The sequence below is a fragment of the Vigna unguiculata genome, chromosome 4 (assembly GCF_037176805.1).
Source record: "Vigna unguiculata cultivar grain cowpea cultivar isolate G323 ecotype 2 chromosome 4, ASM3717680v1, whole genome shotgun sequence".
NCBI classification, from domain to species: Eukaryota; Viridiplantae; Streptophyta; class Magnoliopsida; order Fabales; family Fabaceae; genus Vigna; species Vigna unguiculata.
The window spans coordinates 7,866,919-7,890,869 of record NC_140795.1 but is presented as its reverse complement, the minus strand read 5'-3'; the positions used below and the strand labels follow the sequence as shown (position 1 = coordinate 7,890,869).

Here is a 23,951-nt window from a genome sequence, read left to right as displayed (position 1 = left end):
CTTCCTCCACGCAGCTGCTAGGGTTTTCCTCTACCCTTTCATTTTCAATCCAAAGCCAAGATAGCAAAAAAATAAGGTTTAATTTGGGTTCTCCAAAGTTTGAACCCACAACCATGCATACACCAAGTCAATGCCACACCATTAAACCAATTCATTTTTCTTACTAACTAACATAACTCAAATAGTATATTCTTACTTAACACGCACATTCATAATATTAAAACAATAATAATTAAATTACACATAATTAGTATATATAGGACTTGAATCCAAGTCCTCTCACACAACCAAAATACTCTCATCCACTTAAGCTAGCACTTTTTCAGATCATAAAGGTTAGTATTTAATGCTATAAAAGCTTCTCTTACCCGCATTTATTAAATAATTATTTATTTAATTATTTAAATTTCGTGGGTCTTATCAAGACAGTTTTGGGTTTGACCATGTTGTGATATATACATGATGTGGACAAGGTAGAACATGATATTTTCAATTTCTAAGTACCAAACACATTGTCCTTAAGTGGCAAACGTAGTTCAACTTTTTGCACACAATGTCAAGCACATCAAAATGCCCAATTTAATTCACTAGGTCACATGGGTATGTGGAACTCTACAAATTGAGACGGTTATGTGTTTTTTAGAGAGAAAAGTATTTTCTAACATTGCTTTTAATGGCTAACGACAATGTTAGAAAATGATTACTCAAATAATACTAATAATAATAAAAATATAAAATGATATAATAATAATTATTAGATCAATAATAATACTGAGACAATATATAAAACAATGAACATTAATGAGAGATCAACAATTATAATAACAATAATAAATAAAAGATAAAAGGAAAGGAGTAGAAATATCCTGGGTTGAGGCATGCATAGCGCTATCCTTAGAGAGAAAACGCCTCTACTGCACAGGGCTAAACAAATATATCAATACATAATCATATGTGTTTCTTATCATATGCGTTTCTCTCCCAAGAGACAACAACCCGTCAGATCGATCAAGTGCAGCGAAGGATCTCCGAACCTTATGAACACCGCTGTCTTAAAGATAATATAGAGAAGAAAAGAAGAACATTTTAGAAAAAAACTCTAATGTTTGTTTTCTTTGTTGTTATGTCTTTCCCCATGCACCTAGGTGGTATTTATAGGTAGAAAATGGAAACAAAGAAGTAAATAGTAATAAGAATATAGTCGTTAGCCATAAAAAACATTAATCCATAAATTAAAGGTTTATAAATACATGAGTAACAGTAAGTTTTTTTATTTAATTATTTATTTTTTAAATTATATTAAAATATTTCTAACAATCCCCCATATAATTTAAAAAAAAATAAAACAAAAATATATTATCTTTTAAAACAAAATATTGTAGTTCAGTGTAAGGAACCTTCCAGGTTTGACCCTTACACCTAGTGCTTATAAACTTCCACCCGAGAAAATACAAAGACTTGATTGTCTTGAACTACATTCCCTGTGACCAGGTTTTAGTAAATAACACATACAATATCGGTGTTCATTATAGGTTCTAATCAGTGGGTGCACGTTACGGCTTTGTCCATGTATCTTGTTTCATGAGTGTCACTTGGAGACTTGCCCATGTCTCACAATGGCGGCCCCACCATCACACTCACTAGGTAAACCCTCAAAGGGTGGTTTGTGACTCACACCCCTACAATAATTGTCATTGGGTTTATTAAGAGATATTTTATAAAATAATTCACATACCTCAACCATTAGGTTTATTAAGAGGTATTTTATAAAATACGCATAATAATGCACATACCTCAACCTTATTATTGCCACAATTTATATAGTACACCTCGCCATAGGAATGAGACATAAAATTTAATCAAATTATTTGGTGTACTTTAGTCAACAACAACTTCGTTGTTACCCATTGAACTCCATTCCATGGGATCACCATTCATGTGGAGATGGGTGTCCATTATTGCAACTAATTTATGGGCTATAGTCTCATTCACCTCGACGACTCAAATACTTGTTGTTGATGCATCAACCCTTTGATAAGCAGATTTCTTTCTAACCTGACAAAGTCAAAAGAGACAATACCATGAGTAATTAAGTTTCTAATATATTTGTCTCTCATTGTCATATGTCAAATTTTCATTGACGTTTTTACTAAAAACTTTAAATATAACAATTTAATTGTCAGGATGCATTGGAAATATGAATAATTTATGTTTGCATAGTAGATCATGACAACAACTTTTTAACATATTTCATGATAAGACACCTTCATCCAAGGTTAAAACATAACCATAACCAGCAGTTGATATTGTGCCACCAGAATCAATATCCAATTTACATTAAAATATCATTCAATCATCTCAAGAAATTGGACATATTGCCATAACTAGAAAAAACACAAATAATATTACACTAGATGGAAAAACAGTGAGGTATATATTCATTCACTTTATAATATATAACCAAGATTTTTTTTTTATTAACATGTATGTTAACCATAGCAAGACACTCCCACCAGTGCAGGAAGGGGCAAGGCCAAAAGAGCATAGCTTTTGGCCTCGATTAAGAACCGAAGCCATAGAGCCCCCTTCTACCTCGATTCAATGGAACCCAAGCCCATAGAGCTCGGCCTTTTGGCCTCGGTTTAGGTTCCACCCGAGGCCATATGTGCTTCTTTCTTTTTTTTATAAATTCGATCCCCTTTTTGACCTCGATTTTTGCTGCACCCGAGGCCATATGGGCTTCTTTTTTTTTTAATTCGATCCCCTTTTGGCCTCGATTTGGGTTGCACCCGAGGCCAAAAGTATGCTTTTTGCTTCGATTCTGGTATGAACCGAGGCCTAATATGCTGTTTTTTTTTAATGCAGTTTCTGTTTTGGTGTTATTCCCACATTTAAACCTGCAAATTTTGTTCAGCACCCAGCATAGACCAGAATAGACCAGAACAGAATATTTTATAACACATCAACAATTCGAATTCATTTAAAAGATAATTACAAATCATTTACAATCAAGATACATGTCCTAATCAATAGTATTGTACATTTCAATTATATATTTGGCACATGCTATCCTACCAAACTTGATTGACTTTGCGGGAATTGCTGCAGGACTCTTGAATGTCTACAAAATAATAGATTAAGTTAAGTTAGTATATAAAAAGGAAATATTGCAAAGTATTCATTTTAATTCAAATATATATTACCGTTTCCTAAATTTTTATAATACGAGCACGCACAGTGGTTGTCATCGATTGCATTATATAGTAATCGCACTCATATGAGTCGGTTTGTCTATTACACTACATTATATTAACAACATTACAATTAATAAAGGAAGAAAATCAAGCAAACAATTATGAAGATATGGATAGAAATATCAAACCTGGAGAGAACACCATACAAGACCTTTTGCCTTAGTCGTTGATCTCCCTAACAACATGTTATGTGCAGCAATTGAACTATGATATAGGGAATAAGTTAGGATATTTTTATATAACATGTCATATTCATAAGATTGATATTGAGGTTCTTACCAATCTATCACTTGTCTAAGATGGTTGGGGGGAGGGCAATGCAAAGAGCAAAACCACACAGCAGGTTCTCCCTTAGGGAAACCACAAGTAACTGCCAATGACGCCTGATAAGAAAATAAATTCATTGTTATGCATTAAAATGACTGATTATATTCATAAGTTAACAAAAATGACTTACCCAACAACATAAGGGACAAAATAAATTTTTTTTCCACGTTGAAAGCATTTGGTCACATATGCTTGGATGTCATCAAACTTGTTGCCTTCATGGGTGAGTTGGGGGTCTATAAACCCATATAGATCATTCAGCCCCATAGTTTTAGTGACACCAGACAGATACCTAAACCAAAAATTGATTTGATATAAGTAAATAGATAAATATATCAAATAACTATATATAATAACTAAAAGACTTACATCATCCATAACTGAATAATGGTAATATTGAGTTCCTCTTGTCCCCGTGCAAGCTCCAAGACATCTTGGGAATGCAAGTAAAGTGGGATGTCAAGATCTCTCCAAAAAATGTTAGCATCCCAAGGAACCTGCATCGGCTTATCAGCTATGATTTCTGCAAGTTGGAGCAATGCACCAAGAGGATCGTCCAAAGAGAGAAGAATCTTCTTTGATTGAGGTTTTTCCTATATTGATGCAATTTCAGTTAAAATGGAATATAATTTAAGTTTGAATATAATAAACATGTAAACTTTAAAATGTAGTATATTTGTGGGTTTAAGAGTCTGTACCGGGGGGTCAGTATCAACCAAATCTCTAGGCCAGGCGAGGAAACACTGGAATGCTTGTGTCACAGTATACACCTCATCTGTTGGCACAGGAACTAAGGCATACGGCATGAGAACCTCTTGTACCGTGACCTTAACCTCATCCTCTGATAACTCCATGCCATGAAGAATTGTGGTTGCCTCAAATACTTTTCCACGAGCCACTAGTGTCTTCTTTGTACCATCCCAAATATATAGCTGACATGGATGAGTGTCATCCATGTCATCCCTGGGTGGAGCAGAATAACTCCCCTTTCCGCTTCTACCTGTTAGAGTCAACGATTTATTAATGTTATTCAATTACTTTATTAAATATCATTTATTCAATTCATAACTTATAGAAAACAAATTTACCCGTGGGAGGCACAAATGGGTCTAGTTCTGGCGGATAATCCACTGGCGAACGAATACCATAATGCTCAAATTGGCGCATTAGTTCTTCTCTCACCTGCGCCGTGATCATTTCCTTTAGTCTTTGTTCATAATCAGCACCATGACTGCATGAAGACTAACGAGAGGAGGAACAAAAAAAATTGGCGTATGCCGACTCCTGATCTAGCACCACGCACACGTCCAGGGTGCTCAGGCCGTCCAATTGCAGCAGCAAGTATGTCATGACGACCTTCTGGAATGAATCCTCCTTGGGAGGTCTGCTCAACCAACGAATCCTACAATGTAACAAAAAAATTTATAAATAAAAATACAATATAAAACATGAATGAGCAATTTAGATAAGAATTGTATCTTACAATTTTCTCAAAGATTTCTCGTGCAGAGTCAGAAGCGTAGTTGCCCGATAAGCGTAAACGGGCTAACTTCCACTTTTGATGACGTGATGGTGGTGAAGGAGGCTCAGTATCTTCACCCTCAGAAGGTGGGGGCCTAGATTTTTTCTTTTCTGTCATTATCTTCTCTTCAAGTTTTCTATACCCACCACGAGATAATATGTGCAGATTTTTATTTTGAACACTTATGTTTTGAGCCTTTTTCCTCTTTACCTGTAACATATAAAACCCACTTTATGAATTACTTAAAATTTTGCATAATTATCAATTGTGTTATTCATGATTTCAAATAAACATATCTGTCATCCCTCAGATGTCCGAAGCTCAAGAAACTGACGCCATGTGTCTTCATCAATCCAAGTGTAGTTCAACAATGGATTTTCATTTTTTTTTATGTCCAAAGACATACCTTGGTCTTAAAACCACAAAATTTCTCAGCCACCGATGACAAACATTTTTTTCTTAGCGTCGGCACATTTGGAATATCAAATGTTAGCTGCAATATAGAAAATGTCATTAACAATATTTATCATATTATCAACAAAATCAAAGTATAACTTTAATAGCATTAATATTAGTTACCAATAAATCTTGCCATATCATTTCCCGATCAACTTCAGTGACATGATCAAAATATGGCATAAGGATTGATATTCTCTCTCGTGCCAACATTCCTAAATAGCTTTTGAAGACGTCCCCATAACAACCACTAGGCTCACCAGTGTCGACGTTAATATCAACATGTGTTTTCTGACTTTTAGCTCTTCTAATTAAGAGCTCTCTCAACCTAGTGGCTCCTCTGGTGGGTCTCTTAGTAGGTGCTTCATCCTCTGATGAAGTATAATGTTCAGCCATGTATCTGTGAAATGAAAACATAAAAAAACATTAATAAGCAACTGGCACATTAATATATAAAACATTATTTAACAAAACACCTAAATTTTAACAAGAATATGAAATTCATACATAAAGTTATTGATTGGTCATATGTATATTCCTTCATCGTGATCTTCTCGAATTGCATGTACATCATCAACTAGATGGATTTCATTAACATTTATCGTTCTTCTAAATGGGTGGGTGACAGCAATATTAAGATCACTCATATTCTCTTCATTAGGATCAATCTGTTTTTTCCATGAAGAGCGACAAACCAATGTTCAGATGCAGGATCTTTAACATAGAAAACCTGAGATGCCTGTTGTGCCATGATAAATGGCTCGTCTCGATAACCCACTTTTCGAAAATCCACTAGAGTCCTTCCTGATTCATCTATTTTGACACCACTCTTATTGTCAATCCACTTACATTTGAACAGTGGAATAGTAAACATGGTATAACCAACCTCCCATATCTCTTGTATTACACCATAGTATGTCATTGATCCTACTACGGGATTTTGATCTTTAGATGTAGAAAATTGTAGCGACTCAGCTTCAAGACTGGCTCCACTATTTTGTACTGTGCTTTTATCATCAAGAGACTTTGTATAGAATGTGCAATTATTGATTTCATAACCTGTACAACAAATGACAGCAAATTTCAACCCATTTGTTAACCACATCAAAGTCTCAGAGCATTGCGAATCTTTCAAAACCTCAGATTTAAACCAAGGCATGAATATTCTATTATGCTCCATTAAATGCCATTTCTCTGATTGTCTTGGATTGTTCTCTTTCACAATGACTTTGTGTGCAGATAAGTAAGGCATTACCTCATTTGTGTTGTTCAATATGTATAGGTGTGCTTGCATCAACTCTTCACGATTTTTGGTAACCACACTCACACCTCGTATGTTGTTACTTATAGAACACCTGTTCAACCATGATCTGTGAGGAACTCCTATCGGTTTTGCTTTTGCCATGTAATCTGAACAAAACTCGACATTTTCTTCAACAATATATCTTTCGATCATTGAAGCTTCTGGACGATATTGATTTTTCACATACCCTTTCAAAATCTTCATGTAACGTTCAATGGGATACATCCATCTTAAGTATACTGGTCCACAAAACTTGATTTCTCTCACCACATGAACAAGTAAATGTACCATGATGTCAAAAAATGATGAAGGGAAAAACATCTCTAGCTGACACAAGATGATAACAATTTCAGCTTGAAGTTCATCTAACTTTAAAGGATCAATGACTTTGCTACAAATTGAAGAGAAGAATGCACATGTATCCCCTTATATCTAATTTTAAAAAAATGTAGTTTTTTCCAAATGAAAACTCGGGGACAATACATAATTTTCGTATTGAATCTCAAACGGGAAACTAAGGCTAACTCACAAAATAAGAGACCGTAAAAATAGCAAAAGAACAACGCAAAAATCAACCAAAAACCTCATCAAAATGCAAAACAATTACCTAAATCATAAAAAAATATACAAAACGAAAGAAAAAAATACCGCGTTTTGAATTTACCCCGGGCAGAATTGGCGGTGCAACGGTGGCTGGAAATGGCGAACGAGGCGCAAGATACTCGCCGGAGCAGTCACACGAAGCAGCAGTGCAACGTAGTTCGCCAAGTGGTGGCTGTGGGGGACCGTGGCAAAGTGGGGCGACGGAGGCACGACGGAGGGCGCGACGTACGCACGAAAGAGGGCGTAACCAGGGCGCAACAGAGGCGGCATGACGGTGGCGCGCAGGAAGGCACAACGGAGGAGCGACGGTGGCACGACGGTGGCGCGACGGAGGCCGCAACGAGGGCTGGACGGTGGCGCGACGGTGGCTGCTTCCTTTTCGCCTACTGTTCGGTGGCGGAGCAAGACCGGCGACCCTAACTTCGTGGACGGAGGCGCAATCGGCGATGGAGGGCAACGGAGGGTGAATCGTGACGGAGGGCACGGTGGCAGAGAGCTTCGTGAGAGAGAAAATGATGAACAGTGATGGGTTCGCGCGATTTGGGAACCTAAATAAAGGATATGGCCTCGGTTCTGTAAACACCCGAGCAATAAAGCATTATAGGCCTCGGTTCTTCGCCACCCGAGGCCAAATCGTCTGTTATAGGCCTCGATCCTTTGTTACCCGAGGCCAAAGCATGCGCTGTCAGTGGCAGTTTTGTAAATCTGGGGGCCACATAAGGGTTATAGGCTTCGGTTGGTTGAGAACCGAAGCATAAAACCGGTTATATGCTTCGGTTGATTTTGGACCCGAGGCAAAATGCTGAGAAAATTTTCAAAAATGCCACCGCCTCCTTATAGGCTTCGGTCCCGCAGTAATCGAGGCCTATAAGGCGAGTTAAAAACCCCATTCTGCACTAGTGTCCCACACTTTGAAATATTTTAAATGTGGTTCTTTTTTCATTCATAACTCATAACAAGTTTTATCATAATCTTTTGTGTTCAAAATATGGTAAGCAGGATATATAAAATTTCACTAATATAATCTTAGGCAAGCTAGAACTTGTAGAATAACATTTACCATATCAAACCTTTTTTTTTTTTTGCTTTCTTTCATCAACATATGTGATAATCAAAGAATAACTGCTAAATATTTTATTACAAGATAAATGTACTTAACTCAAACAAATCATCACAAATATATCATTTACCAACCAAACACATGTCTAGAAATAATATTCTTATTGCACTTAGGAACCACTTCATAACCTTGTTGAGCAGCAAGGAGGTTTCTAAATTCAGAAACATGAAAAACTCCTTTTTTATTCACAAATCTGATAATTTATTAGTAATTTTTTTTCTCATATAAATATCAAGCTAATTTTTTTTCCTTTGCAAATGGAAAGTTTAGTTCAAGCGTTTTCCATAACACAATAGTAGTTTTAGTAAGACAAATTATTTTATAATTATTTTCATACAAAACACTTAAAATATATACATGATATAAAACAATTTTATCAATGGTAAGAATAGACAATATTAAAGCATAAATTAATATAACAAAAAAATATTAATTATAAACATCACAAAAAATTATTCAATGAGCATGAAATTTATTTATCCATAATTTCATTTATTGTTACCAATAGAAATAGAAATAATTATACACATCAATTTTTAGGCTTAGTTGAAACTGATTTAATTATAACCATAAGAAACACATTGTTCACAAAATGTGTTTTTAGTCTTTAGCTCTATATTATTTTTAATTTTAGAAATGAATACAGATGAGTAATCAAAAATAGAAATAACAAGATAATACTTTTCTCTCTAAGAATGTTAGAAAATGATTACTCAAATAATATTAATAATAATAAAAATATAAAATGATATAATAATAATTATTAGATCAATAATAATACTTAGACAATATATAAAACAATGAATATTAATGAGAGATCAACAATTATAATAATAATAATAAATAAAAGATAAAAGGAGAGGAGTAGAAATATCCGGGGTTGAGGCACGCATAGCGTTATCCTTAGAGAGAAAACACAAAGCTAAACAAATATATCAATACACAATCATATGTGTTTCTTATCATATGCGTTTCTCTCCCAAGATACAACAACCCGTCAGATCGATCGAGTGCAGCGAAGGATCTCCAAACCTTATGAGCACCACTGCCTTAAAGATAATATAGAGAAGAAAAGAAGAACATTTTAGAAAAAACTCTAATATTTGTTGTCTTTGTTGTTGTGTCTTTCTCCATGTACCTAGGTGGTATTTATAGGTAGAAAATTGAGACAAAGAAGTAAATAGTAATAAGAATCGATAAAAAACATTAATCCATAATTTAAAGGTTTATAAATACATGAGTAACAGTAAATTTTTTTATTTTCATTATTTATTTTTTAAATTATATTAAAATATTTCTAACATATGGAACGGATGTGATGTTGTGGAACAGATAATGATACCCACGAATGAAGGCACGATGGAATAAACCCTAGTTGGTACGAAGGACCATGCGGAAGAAATAGTTCATACTTTTGCCTGACAAAATGAACAAGAAGAATGCAAGAGAGTTGTGGAGTGAAGAAGAAGACATGTACATAATTGTGGAATGAAGAACAAGAATGGATGAGACAAGTGAAGCGAAGAAACGAAAGAAAAATGGATAATGAAACCACCATTCTTTAAAAAAAGGGGTAAAATTACATAAAACCTCTCTGCTCTCTTTATTCAAAAATTAAAAACACATTTTTCATATGTCTGACACACGTAGACTTTGTCAACTTTGTTAGGAAAACCTTTGTTAGAATATCATTTCCGTTTGTTTGTATAGATCATTGCTTATTTTACACAGTTCTTTTATTGGCCAATGATCTTCTTTGTCTCTTGTAGAGAAAATTAAGACCTCTATAACAGGATTCATACGAAATATATAAATCTTTAAATAGTCAAACAGCCTAAGGGCTTCGTATAAGTCATAGCTAAAAATATAAACCTCCAATAAGAAACAAACTAGACTTACATTTTGAATAATTTAAATAAATCAATTTGGTTAATTTTTTACTTTAGTAGTGTATGAGATTTGCATGATTATAAGTATCTTCTACGAGAAATATATATAGTTGAATATTGTATATAGTGGTTATAAAGACTAATCAAATTCGGTACATATTATTTTAAAAAAGCCTTCTCCCTCCACTTTGTACTTACAATAAAAGGCACATTCTCCCCACTTTACTGTCCACACTTCCCCTCTGCTACATTACATGCCTTGTGCTGCTCCATCAATATTTCATTCAGTAGGTCATATTTTCCATACAAGCTATATTATTAAGAATTCAGTACTGAAATAACCCATATTTCTTTTCTCTTTAACATCAAATAACAAAACATACTACTTTAAAAATGTTTTAACCACATAAATAATAACAAAAACAAAACAGGACAAACAATAAAACGAAGTGCTACTACTAAAAATTAACTTATTATAGCTCGAAATGGAATTTGATGTCCTTCTTCAAATTATTCAAAAGATTGCATCAGATCACTCTCACCATAAGTTTTCCTATCAAAAATAAAAAACAAATTGAGTGTCATCATTTCAAATTCTAAACCAGCATCACTCGCAGTGAACAAGTTTACGAGTAGATTTTAAGCTTTTCAAGAAATTTTTGAACTGTGGACAATAAGAAATTAATAAAAAGTATGGTACTATAACATAATAAGAGATACCGAAAACATTACCTTCGGGTCTTGAATTTGGAATCTTCTTTTCATTCTGGCCGTAAAGACAACAATTCTCACATACATCCAATCGATCACGTTGATGAACAAGTGAAAATAAGCACGTCTCCATGAAGATTTTACTATTAAAGTTCCACAAACACCCCAAAATCCAACACCAAATCCCAACCCCATGCTTAGATAAAACTCAAAACTTAAGAATTTATCTTCATTTTTGTGAATTATTCTTCCTCTAGGTGGAATCACATCTTGGCATTGGTTTCCTCTTGGTGGAATCACATCTGGGCATCGGTTTTTGAGTGGTAAGCCACAAAGCCCAATGTTTCCAACATAACAAGATACATCAAAGCTTTGTAGTTGGGTGCCTAGCGGAATCATTCCTGAGAAGTTGTTGAAAGACAAGTTCATATAACCCACAAAATTCAAATTTGAAAAGCTTATTGGAATTCTACCATGAAAATGGTTTCTTGACAAGTCAATTGATTCTAAGCTCTTCAAACGACCAATGTTGTCGGGAATTAGTCCTATAAGATTATTTCTTGAAAGATTTAAGGTGGCTAAAGCTACTAGTGATGTTATACTTTCCGGTATCTCTCCAGTTAAGTTGTTATTAGAAATATCAATAGATTTTATATATCCAAGAGCTCTTCCCATTTCATAGTTTCTTCCTTTCCATGTCAATGATATTCTATCAAAGAAAAAACCAATTCCACTATCATGGAATATTAAAGGTGCAGATGTTCCGTAGAAAATGGTGTCTCGTTGAATTTCTGTATCTGACATCGCACTTATGTGACCAATGCATTGTGGTATTTCCCCTGTAATGTTGTTTGATGAGAGATCCAATACTTTAAGAGATAACATATTACATAGACTGGTAGGTATGCTTCCTCGGATCCTATTACCTCGTAGACGCAATACAATCAAATGATCAAAGTCTAACCATTCTAATGTTCCTTCAAGATTATTATCTCCAAAATCAATGAATCTTAAACTTCTTTTGCAAAGAGTCAGAGATGGAACCTCACCAGAGAAGTTATTATTATTTAGATGCATCGATAAAATATTTTGTAAATTGCCAAATGACTCTGACACTCTCCCTGATAAACTGTTATTTGCCAAATTCAGAACTTCCAAACTTGGAAAATTCTGCCAACAATTTGGAAGGAGGCCTGTGAGTGCATTACTAGACAAGTCAAGATAAGTCACAGACATTGAGGATGTTTCACAGAAGGAAGATACAAACCCTGTGAACATATTATTTGAGAGAAAGAGTTCATATACTTTTAGAGGAAAAGAAGGCAATGGACCAGATAGATGGTTGAAACTAAAATCCCATGTACTTATAAGTCCTGTTTTAATACCTGATAATGATTTTGGTAATATTCCACGAAGATTATTATGGGAAACATTTATGTATAACAAACTTGATGATATGTCCCCAAACCATTCAGGAAATGAATCCATAATGTACGTATTAGAGATTTGCAACACCTGAAGTTTCCTTTGTTGTTTAAGCCACATTGGAAATTGAGGCCCCAAATTGCATGATGATGCATATAATGCCACTAACTGGAAAGGTGGAACCCAATCTGAATCCAAGTTAAATGAAAGAGAATTTTTACTTACATCAAATATCTTCAATCCAGATAGGTTTAATATATGTTTTTCACTAATGTTCCCTTTCAACTCATTTGAGGAAATGGATAAAAACCAGAGATTAGAAAGTTGTCCAATAGTATATGGAAGTGTCCCACTCAATTTGTTGTGTGAAAGATCCAAAAAAACCAAGTAGGCAAATTTAGTGTCCTCGAATACAGGCAATGATCCATTCAAACCGTTTAAACTAAGATCCAAAGCTTTAAGATGAGGCAAGTGGCCAAATGATAATGGCCCAACAATACTAGTGTTTTGAAGTGATAGTCTTTCCAAGGACAAACACAATGAAAAATCAGGAAGTGACCCATTACTAAAGGGGTTGTGGTCGAGATTCAACACCTCTAAATCCTTTGCAGAACAAAATTCTGGTAAGTAACCACTGAGTTGATCAGACAATTTATTGAACCCAAGGTACAACTTCTTAAGATGACACAAAGTGTTAAAGGACTTTATGATGCCATTATCAAGTTCATTATGTGAGAGATCAAGAACTGTGAGGACTTTGCTAACATTCACCACCCATGACATAATTGAAGAGCCAAAATTATTTCCTGATAGACCGAGAATTTGGAGGAAAGTGGAAGAATTGAGATGTGAGATTGATTTAGGATTGACTTGAGTGAGTCTGCAATCATTTAAATAGAGTTCAGACAGAAAAGGGATTTTACTTATTGATGATGGCCAATCAATAACTGCACCAAGATTGTTTTTTGAAAGATCGAGGTATGTCAAAGAAGACAAGTGAGAAAGCCAGTCAAGGTCACTTACAACAAAATCATTTTTCCCAAGATCAAGATATTGCAAATTCGAAAGATTTGACAGAGTACAAGGAACAGAATTAAAACCATTCCATGCAAGTTTTAACTGTGTCAGTTGACCAAGTAAACCAATGCATGTTGGGATTTCCCCCTGTAAGTAATTATGACTGAGATCTAAGAAAGTGAGATGTTGCAGCTCACATATTGAAGAATCTATATTACCTCCCAATTCTGTAGGGCCACGGAAAAACTCCATCATTGGCATTGCGTCTACAAGATAGTTTAAATCTTCAACTATTGTAAAATTTGAAAGTCTAAGATCAAGTGAGGTTACATGGCCTGTTAAATTATTGCATGAGACTCCTTTCCATCTGCAACAATCATCACCGTTCCAGGAAGATAGAAGCTTCATTCCATGAACAAAACCTTCCTTTAACTTGAGAAGAGCTTGCTTTTCTGTCTTCACACACATCTCTGCATGCGAACTTCCATGACATAAAAGGATGCATAAAATGGTAGCCACACAAAAGTGAGAGATTCTGTTACTAAGCATGGTGATGAGCTCTTTATTTTTTGTGAAAATGTTTTGGGATATCAGATGTGAAGAATGTAAGATGGAGATATGAAGTGAAAACTAACAAGGGCGAGGCATTTATAGAAAGCAATTAGAAGGAGCTAACATCAAGTCCATGAAAAATTTTCATTTACATCACACTTTTGGCTTTTAGTTGTATTGTGGATTTTTCATTTTAAACCAATGAATATCGTCCCTCATGTAAATTCTCCCCATTCTTCTAACAAAAATGGTATTTTCCAAGTCTTATTAATTAGTATAGTCGTCTAAACTTGGGCTGAGGGGCAAGACTTAGTGCAATATTCTGTAAAACATGTGATTATGGCCTCCACTACAAAAGTGTGTATTATTCTTTTTCCTTTTGAAAAAACGGATAAAGTGCTTTGAGGCAATTCCTTGTTACTTCTGCTTATGCTAGGCTTGGTACAAATAACAGGAAGATGGGGTAGTTATGAAAATCTGCAATAATGTGCAGTATTTGCTCCAAGTTCATAAATTTGGCGTTACTCACCATAATTTTTGTTGTTATGTATTATTAATGTTTTCCTCAATCATAAATTCATAAAAATTTACTAGTAAATCAGCATATAGAGTTCACTATTATCTTAGAAAGTAAACTTTAATCTAATTTAATTACACCAACCAACTTGTAGGGTATCGATTGGATTCACTTTTGTAACATTATAATTTGATTATATATGATCAATGTGAGATAAAAAAAAAAAAAATCAGTCAACATTCTTTCTAATGATATTGACTACAATTAAAAAGTTATTGGCATCATTATTCTGAAAGTCAAGCCTAGGGCCCTTGCCTAAGACTTCTTTTGATGTTTTTCTTTTATATTATATATATATTGTAAAAAATTGTCTCCCCATTTTGAATTTATCTTGAGCTATATTTTCATTATAAATTTTAGTAGCTTTAAAAAAAAAACAAAAACAAAGGTTCAAAATGGGATCAATCTTACATTACAAAAGTTCACAACAAAGTTTTGAATCAAAAGTTTACAAATATTGGTGTGTTCACTATAATGTAAGAGATTTATTAATGTGATATGAATTTCTTTCTTTTTTTTCTTCAAATGTACATATGTTACTTTATTCATCATCTAAGTGTTTGACTGTTTTTGCAAGGATGATCACTAGTGGAGGAAGAAAAAAGATGAAAATCATGGTTTGATTAACCATGGTACAATTTTGGTCAGGTGATTTACATATGAAAAGTAAAATTGATATTTAAACATGATTTTCTTGAAGAATTTAATTATACACTCTGTTAGATGCTAGTGCTTGGATCTTGAATGAGTTTAAGAAAGCAAAGATTATTGAATACATAAACCATTGTAGGCCTTTCAAAACTTTTTGTTGTGACAAAGTAGAACATATGTAAATCTAGCAATTCATTCACCTGAGACAAGGAAATAATGTAAATGTTAATAATGAGAAGTAAAAGTTTTACACTATTGTTGATTAGGAAGATGGATTTTGGGAAGGTACACATACTGCACTCTTGATTCCAACAAAGCAACATACTTATCAAGCATAGATACCACAGCTTCAAACTCAGTCACCTGCTTCTCAATGTTATCAATCTGCTCAACATATTCATTGAAGCTACCACTCTTGCATTTCAACTGCTCCACAAAAACCCTCAACCCTGAAGCCAAGTCACCAAACCCTTTGTACTCTTCTGCCACTCTTACATTCATCTTCTCCAACAGCTCTAGGTGATTATTTGTCCCCTAACACAAAATCTCATCACATTATAACAAAACAAGTAAATAAAAATCACAATCAACTTTTCAAACAATGCTACATTTCCATTCACCAAGTGTTCATTGAACATATAAAAATAGGATGTCAGAGGGAAGGAAGAAAGAATTTGGAGTTTCACCTGAAGCTCGGATTTGATCATGGTGGAAATGCTACAGAATAGATCATCCAGCGATTCAGCAAGTTCATCTTGCTTCTCATCTTGAGGTTCATCTTTCTTCGTGTTATCCATAGTTGGAGAGCATATATATTTCACCAATTGACAAGGTGACAATCAAACCAAAAGCTAGTTTTCAGGTCCAAACTGCAGTAATTTGAAAACAACCAATGTAATTGCAAGCTCAGAAATCAAACACTAACGGTCTTCTCATAAATTGGATGAAGAGTTTCCATATTGCACCACAGATCCCCATTCTGCCTCCAAAAATTATCCGGTTCCCCCTCATTTTTTCAACTTAAATTTAGGACCATTTAGAAAGACAACACCAGAAATAATTTCTCTGTTGATGAAATCCTTTAGTTCAGTGATAAATAAGATGCAACGGAAGCAAATCAAGTATAGCTAAAAAGATTATATATAGCCTGGTTCCATCAACAATAAAACCGGACCAAAGGATTGAAAACAACAGCATATATTATATGTAGCCTTGCAACAACCAACCAATACCAATATTAGATATTTATGGAACTTGTGAACTTTACTCCTTGGAACTGTGATAATACTTTAGCATAGATTCACATTAAATATACATAATAAAAAATTGTAATGAGTACAACGAGGATAAAAAACTGAGGAAGCGGAACTCAAATTTGAAAACCAATAAAAACCCAAATCTGAGACGGGGGAATTGGCCATGGCCGCGACGGGGCGATCAGCCGCAGGCCTGTCACGGCGGAGCGGGAGTGAGGGATGCATGGAGAGAAGAGGAAGGGATTCGATCGAAATTGTTTCAAAAACAGATCTTTGGAATCGAATCAGTGAGCCATAAAGGCTTCACTTCCAACCCCATTAATCAAACTAAGGGAAATTCATTCCCTGAAACGATGATATCAGAAACGAATGAGCATAGAGCAGAAATCATTTCAATCAGTCTCAGAAAAGAAACGAAAATTGATTATGCTATGAAATGCAGGGAAGAGGAACTCACAAAAATGGGATGAACGCAGTGTAACTGGAAGAAGACTTATGATGTTTGTAGGTTTTGTCCAATGAGTTAGCTATTTTCTCCTTTGTTGTTTTTTGTCTACTTGTTGTTTTCTTTTTCAGTCTAAAATTCTACTTATCGGTTTAACACGTGGGATTTTTAGCGATGATTTAATGGACTATTCTTTTTAAAAAACAATATTTTTATTTACTGAATATAACCTATAGATTGAAGGTGAAAAATCGATTTCTCATCCTCATGAATCTCATTATTTTTAAATTACAGATGAGAAATCAGAAAGGATTCATTAATTATCTTTTTAAAGAAAAACTATTTCATTCATATTTGGACGTTTTCTAAATATTCTATTTCATATTTTTATTTACTGAAATAATCTATCTTTAAAAAAATTATGAAACTATAATATACTCTATACAATAAGAAGTCAGCTGTATAAAAAGTAAACATTTAACCATTGTAAGTTATTCTACAAAATTCAATTTCGCTTGTGAATGATAAATTTGTTTTTTTTTTTTAATTAGGTCCTTCATAAATTTTATTTTCATGAATAATTAAGTTCTCAAAATTTTAAAATTTTTCCATTAAATCCATGTTATTACATATTTATGTTAATTACGTGATATAACTGTTATTTTACACTATTACCTTGTTTTCAGATTAAAAAAAACTATGATAACGTAATCTTCATTAAAATTTTAATCTATTTAAAGAAAATTATTTATAAATTCATTTAAATTATAAAATTAAATAAATAAAAAATATAAATAATCATAAAATATAAATTATAAATTATAAATTATAAATTATAAATTATAAATTATAAATTATAAATTATAAATTATAAAATAATATGTAACAATAAGTGAATAAGACATAACAAAATAATAATTATATCATTTACTTGTCACATCATCTCGTTAACCGAGAAAGTTAATCCGGAGACTGAGTTGAAAAAATTAAATTAAATTTATTAAGCTAACTTCAACCTTTTAAGTTTTCAACACGCTTTGCAAGCTTTGCAGCTCGTTTTTCCCATCATAGCCAAGGTCTCTTTAAACATAATTCACTATAGTTAGACGAAACAAAAATGCAATAAATCTTACATTCTACACCATATACATCAAATATCCATGCAAAAAAATAACTTCAATGACACTGGAATTAACATGAACACTAATAGGCATGTCCTACCTTATATGAATATTATTATTAATCGTTATTATTACTGTAGTCTCAACAAACCCAGAGGCTTCCAAGGGCTTCTTCATATGCCCGTTTCCGACTTATTTCCACAGTCCATCCTCCAGCCCTTGCTCCTCTCTCATCTCGTAGCTTCTTTGTTTCCTCATCATCACCTCCAAGGCCCAGCATGTCACCTCCTCCAAGTGGTAAAGGTTGTGGAGCCATGCCTGTGGGTCTTGGCTGTCCTCCTGCAAATGTAGGTGCATACTGTCCCTGAGCAATACCACCAAATCCTGTTTGAGAATTTTGGTTTGTGGCCTGCATCAAGAGTATAGAGAATAATAGAAAGTTAGACGTCTTCTTAAAACCGTAAATCCAGTTGAAAGGACATTCTCCACTTTTCAATGCAAAAGAGTTAAGGCAAGAGTAGTGCTAGATTAGGTTTACCTTCTTCAATGTAACTACAACACAAACACTCTCAGAATCTTTCCTATATTTATATTACATTTGGAAAATGTGCTCCATGACTTTGTAGCACAAACTAGATATTTGAACAAAACAGAGAAAACAATTTAACGTGCAAATGGTATTGGCTAATTCAAACATGGTTAATCCCAACCAAAATAAGAAAGAAAAAGCCTTCAAGCAAAGTTTTATTGGTATTGAAGGCTAAGGCGATCAAAACTTTAATCATACGGGTTATTATAAAAGTTTCAAATTAAAAATCTCACCACTAGAGGGTATCACAAACAACTGCCAGAAAACCACAGTTATCATGTATGTTATGTTATACACACTTGCTTCTACTATGAATCCACATTTTCACAATTGCTTCATAAATATAGACACAAGCAACCCATCAACCATTATGTCCAAGAGTTTGTTACGTAACTATTGGCCCATTTATGCCCCAGAGCTTGTTATGCAGTGAAAAGTTTGGCTGATTTTGTTATTAACTTTACAACCATATGCTTCTCTTTTTGAAAGAATCTGATTGCGATTTATTACTTTATTTGGGATTTCAAGGATTCATACTTTTTCCCTGTCAAATTTGGATCAAAAAGACATCAAATGCTGACTTAAGGAAAAACAATCAACAATTTTCACAAATGAAACATAAGAAGTAGTTGTATTAATAATCAAATTGAGCAAGTAATATATATATATATATATATATATATATATATATATATATATATATATATAACATGATAAAACTAAAGCCCAAAGTCACATAACGGTCTAAGCCAAATAAAGTTTGAATACTGTGCCAGAAAGTAATAGTAATCAATTTATATAAGTCCAAAGCTCACCGCATCGTTATCAGTTACTGCAGGCTGTCCCTTACTTGCTGCCAGAGCTGCAGCCAACTCTTCAGCCTGATTAATTAATATCAGCATAAAAACAGATTAAAAAATGAGAGGAAACTTGTACTTGCATAACACACTTAAGTTGCACTCTTCTTGTGATTAAGAAAAAGACTCGTGATTCTACATAATACTCAGATGTATAAAGGGCATGTATGAAAGAGACAATAAATGAAAAGTCTATTCTCAGATGTACCTTCCTAGCTCGATTAATCATTATTTGTTCTGCATTTTCTTCCTGGTATTTAGCAATTTTTTCTTCAATGGCTGAAACATCTATTCCTTCAATCAAGTTAAATGCTGCAATGGGGGAAAAAGTGGGTAAATCATGAAAAGAAAGCAAAATTTATCAAGTGAAACAGCTGTTAACATGACAATAGAAGCTTACTCATGTCCTCTACTTCCTCCAAGTAATCATTATATTCCCTCAAAGATGGGAAATCGTCTTCACGTTTATTAAATCTATAAATTTAGAGTTTAGTTAGCAAAATTAGATAATTGGCTGAATTTGAATTAAAATGGCCAAACACGTTAAGAATTAAAATGCTGAATATAGTGCCATGATCATGATACTTATTTCTATTCTACAAAACATGTGTAATTTAGTATATGTATTCAATAAGGCTCTAGAATATAAGACATTAAATTAGAAGGCATGGCTCTTGAAAGAAACCAAAAAACTCTATATTTCGTGCCAATATCCCAGCTCTTCTTTTCCCAGCCACAAATAGTAACTAAGCATATGGTCCAATGCCTTGCTCAATTGGATCCTTCAGCAATGAGTAAATATATTCTGTAAATTTGTATAGCTTTTTTCTATTTGAATTGAAAAATTTAATTGGAATTATTTGATGTGAAAAAGGTAGGAAGTAGTGCAGCATAGTAATGTACCCTATATGAACTAATGCAATACTACCCACTAAAGATGACATTATAGTTATGTACCCTATATTAACTTCTCCAACTACTGCAGCTTCAATATTTTTTTCATAAAAAAGGCACAATTTATCCTGAATTCTGCAGGATTATTTTAGTTTAAATTAAATGTATTAGTATTATTTTCATACTACAAGATGAAAACCAGAAAGACACTTCACATTCACTCATTATTATTCCGCATGTCAGATATACGAAACAAGCAAAGATACATTCACTACAATGCAGTAAAAGATTAAAAAAAATTACATGCTAGAAATCCTCCTTCTGATGGCTATCTCCTTGCTGTGGGGATTTGTACTGGAGACCACCATACCGTTACTGTGAACTTCTTGTTGCCAACTTTATATTTCTCACCTGAATTTTAAACAATAGAAAATTTGCTAGTAAATAGAAATACTTTTTTCTGTCTATGAAACAATGAAATTTAGTGATTATTAAAATGAAATGAAAATAATCAAGATATAAAAATATAGTTACCAAAGGCCTCAACTAATTAACAGAAAAGGAGAGCACAATACATTGACAATTAGTGCAAAATTTGAAATCGTACTCATAAAAAAGCTAGTTTCAAAAAACAACTCAAAAAATTGATTGACATTTCCTCAATGTCTTTATAGAGGAAATGAGCTTTGAAAATGGACAGGGTGCAAAAGGTTAGTGCAAAATTTGAAACTGTACGCATCAAAAAGACAGTTTCAAAAAACAACTCAAATTGAAAAATCTCACTTAATATTAGAATTCACACTTCCATATGCTAGTGAATGAAGTCTTATGTTTCAGCAGTCATCTGACTGCAAATTGTTAAAGTTTCAACCAAATAATTCAGAGAGACTTATTTGTTTTTTTGAATGTGTACTATGAGGTTAATGAATAAAAATTACCGACACATCCAGAACAAGATCAATTAGCTTTTGAATTGAATCTATTACTGTGATCTGTGAGTGCTAAATCTTGGAGATTCTTCCATAACTAATGCAGCAACCACAACACAATTAAATACACCTGTTAATGCATAGGACTTACCAAAATGTCTGAGTTCTGAGGAGTTAGAAGAAATCACATTCAGCTAATTCTATTGATGCATTCAGGTAAATACACTAGTTCATGCATAGAGGATTTTCCTTACGCACATTGAGAGAGTTTTCTACCTTAGATTTTTTATTATTATTTTATTCGTACACATTCCCATTTGAGTTGACAAAAGGGAATTCATATTCATAATTCCCACCATAGAAACAAATAGTGAAATGGGAAGCATACATTCTAAAGAAAATATGATAACAAAAAGATTAGCAATACAAAATAGACGGCAGTAATGACAAGTGAAAGTGAAACACTGGACCATATGCGAAAACAAATAAAACAAACCCTATCACACCTACTACGCCCCTCCCATGATATTCAAACCCTATTGCTATCCAGTCCCATAAAGAGGCCATTACCACTACCATCCACAAAATGTTACAAGAAGGAATCACAATTCCTACCCACAACCCCTACTCCTCCTCTCCTATTCTCCTTGTTAAGAAGAAAGATAGATCATGGCAATTTTGTGTTAACTATAGGGCCTTAAATGTTGTTACAGTCAAGGATAAATTCCCAATTCCCTATTCCCAATGTGGATGAACTTCTAATCCGTATCTTTTGGGTTTACTAATTTTCTATCCACCTTCTAATCAATAACGAATGACTTGGTTCATTAATTTCAACCAACAATTTGCCCTTGCTTTCTTAGATAATATTCCTATTGCAGTTCTTATCTCCCTGAACATTTAACACATTTTGGCTTAGTTTTATTATCTAATTATTGTATCTTTGGAGTTTCAGAAGTTGCCTACCTAGGCCACATATGTTAAAGTGTCCCTCACCCTGAAAAGATCTCAGCATTCACCACCTGACCTCACCCCAAGTACCCCACCGCATTTCATGGATTCTTATGCCCCATGGGCGTTTACAGGAGGTTTATTCGCAGTTATCCCACCCATGCCTCTCCTTCCAGAAATTTGTCATAGTCCAACAAGTTCCACTGGTCCACTGCCACCACACGCATGCGTTTATAAAATTAAACAATGCAATAACAAATTCATGTCCTAACCCTTCCTGATTTATCTTGGATTTGTTTTTTCCTCGAAAGAATGCATCTGCACACACAGTACAAAATATCCGCCAGCATCTTATCCAGCCTTGAGTTTTTTGCCCTCACCCGCAAAAAAAATCAATACATTGGCACAAACAGAGAAGAAAAAACTACTCAATCAATGTGAGCATGAAGGGATCCATTCCCCCACCCCCACGCACATATGTTAAAGTGTACAACAACACAAAGCAGAAAACAATGAAGTAAAAGAAGAAATTTGGCATACAAATTCTAGAATGTAAGAACATCACCATGCTAACACCAGAAAGCCATATACTGCTACTGTCAATCATTTCAGTGTATTATCCATGTTTATAGGGGAATTACAGAAACGAACATAGAAGGAAACAAACCTAGAGAAGAGGACTCCACGCGGCGCCGCGCGGCGGAGGGAGGGCGGCAGAGGGAGAGAGCGACGGAGGGAGAAGAGATGAGTAGATATTACGAAATCAACACTTTGCCATCTACCACATTAAACCCTCGAAATTTGTCTTCCAGATAAACCTTTTCTTCAAAAAGTTTTCCCAGACCCAGATTTACCCAATTCAATTTTTCTTTTTTCCAGCTAGATTTTAAACTAAATTAACTTTGAATAAATTTATTGATTTCTAAAATTCATCATTGCGTCTAAAATGAAAAAAAAAAAGTTATTTAATTTAATTAACATTACAGTTTGTAAATTAATATTTTTTTCATATAATGTTCTTCAGAATTTAAAACATTTTTATTATTATTATTATTCTATAATGTGTATTTATTTTTAAAATATTTTAAAATTACTTAAATTTTAAAAGTTGTAATTAAAAGAATAAAATTAGAAAAACAAAAAACGTATATAATTATAGAATAATAGAAATATAATTATAGATATATCTATAAATAAAATAAGTTTTAGTTATTGAAATAAAAAATATTATGAATAATTATTAAATTTAAAAATATATTTATTAGAATAATAAATTATTATTATTATCAAACTATATTTATGAAGTAATTATTAATGTTGAATTATTGACATAATTATCAGTTTAATTAATTTATATGACCGTATCAATTCTTTTAAAAACTAATTATTATTATTATTATTATTATTATTATTATTATTATTATTATTATAAAGTTATGCGTATATAAAAATAAGAGTGTGTAATGTTAAATTAAAAAATATAAATAATAGTTAAAAATATA

General features: G+C 33.4%; 4 protein-coding genes across 6 annotated transcripts; all 4 read right to left on the bottom strand.

Moving 5' to 3' along the window:
• Positions 1-3,946: 3,946 nt before the first annotated feature.
• LOC146886721 (uncharacterized) lies at positions 3,947-7,735 on the bottom strand. The gene is made up of 4 exons (XM_085671841.1): positions 7,527-7,735; positions 4,727-4,812; positions 4,280-4,581; positions 3,947-4,174 (listed from the first exon to the last, which is right to left on the bottom strand). The coding sequence occupies exons 1-4, from the start codon at positions 7,733-7,735 to the stop codon at positions 3,947-3,949; spliced, it is 825 nt and encodes a 274-aa protein (XP_085527967.1).
• Positions 7,736-10,657: 2,922 nt separating this feature from the next.
• LOC114181765 (receptor-like protein EIX2) lies at positions 10,658-15,336 on the bottom strand. The gene is made up of 2 exons (XM_028068310.2): positions 11,207-15,336; positions 10,658-11,027 (listed from the first exon to the last, which is right to left on the bottom strand). The coding sequence occupies exons 1-2, from the start codon at positions 14,174-14,176 to the stop codon at positions 11,013-11,015; spliced, it is 2,985 nt and encodes a 994-aa protein (XP_027924111.1). The 5' UTR covers positions 14,177-15,336; the 3' UTR covers positions 10,658-11,012.
• A 144-nt stretch (positions 15,337-15,480) lies between these two features.
• Positions 15,481-17,252, bottom strand: BLOS2 (biogenesis of lysosome organelles complex 1 subunit-like protein). 3 transcript variants are annotated; one of them, XM_028067463.2, is made up of 4 exons: positions 17,121-17,252; positions 16,094-16,276; positions 15,703-15,941; positions 15,481-15,607 (listed from the first exon to the last, which is right to left on the bottom strand). In XM_028067463.2, exons 2-4 carry the CDS (start codon positions 16,202-16,204, stop codon positions 15,604-15,606), a joined length of 354 nt encoding a protein of 117 aa, XP_027923264.1. In that variant the 5' UTR covers positions 16,205-16,276; positions 17,121-17,252; the 3' UTR covers positions 15,481-15,603. The 3 variants fall into 3 exon arrangements, with proteins under 3 accessions (XP_027923264.1, XP_027923262.1, XP_027923263.1); XM_028067461.2 differs by having other exon boundaries at positions 15,583-15,941; XM_028067462.2 differs by having other exon boundaries at positions 15,583-15,941; positions 16,094-17,008; positions 17,121-17,239.
• A 958-nt stretch (positions 17,253-18,210) lies between these two features.
• Positions 18,211-23,289, bottom strand: LOC114181394 (cyclin-dependent kinase-activating kinase assembly factor-related / CDK-activating kinase assembly factor-like protein). Its single transcript, XM_028067838.2, has 6 exons — positions 23,117-23,289; positions 20,873-20,980; positions 20,076-20,149; positions 19,884-19,987; positions 19,634-19,699; positions 18,211-18,638 (listed from the first exon to the last, which is right to left on the bottom strand). The coding sequence occupies exons 2-6, from the start codon at positions 20,935-20,937 to the stop codon at positions 18,372-18,374; spliced, it is 576 nt and encodes a 191-aa protein (XP_027923639.1). The 5' UTR covers positions 20,938-20,980; positions 23,117-23,289; the 3' UTR covers positions 18,211-18,371.
• Between the last annotated feature and the right edge of the window lie 662 nt (positions 23,290-23,951).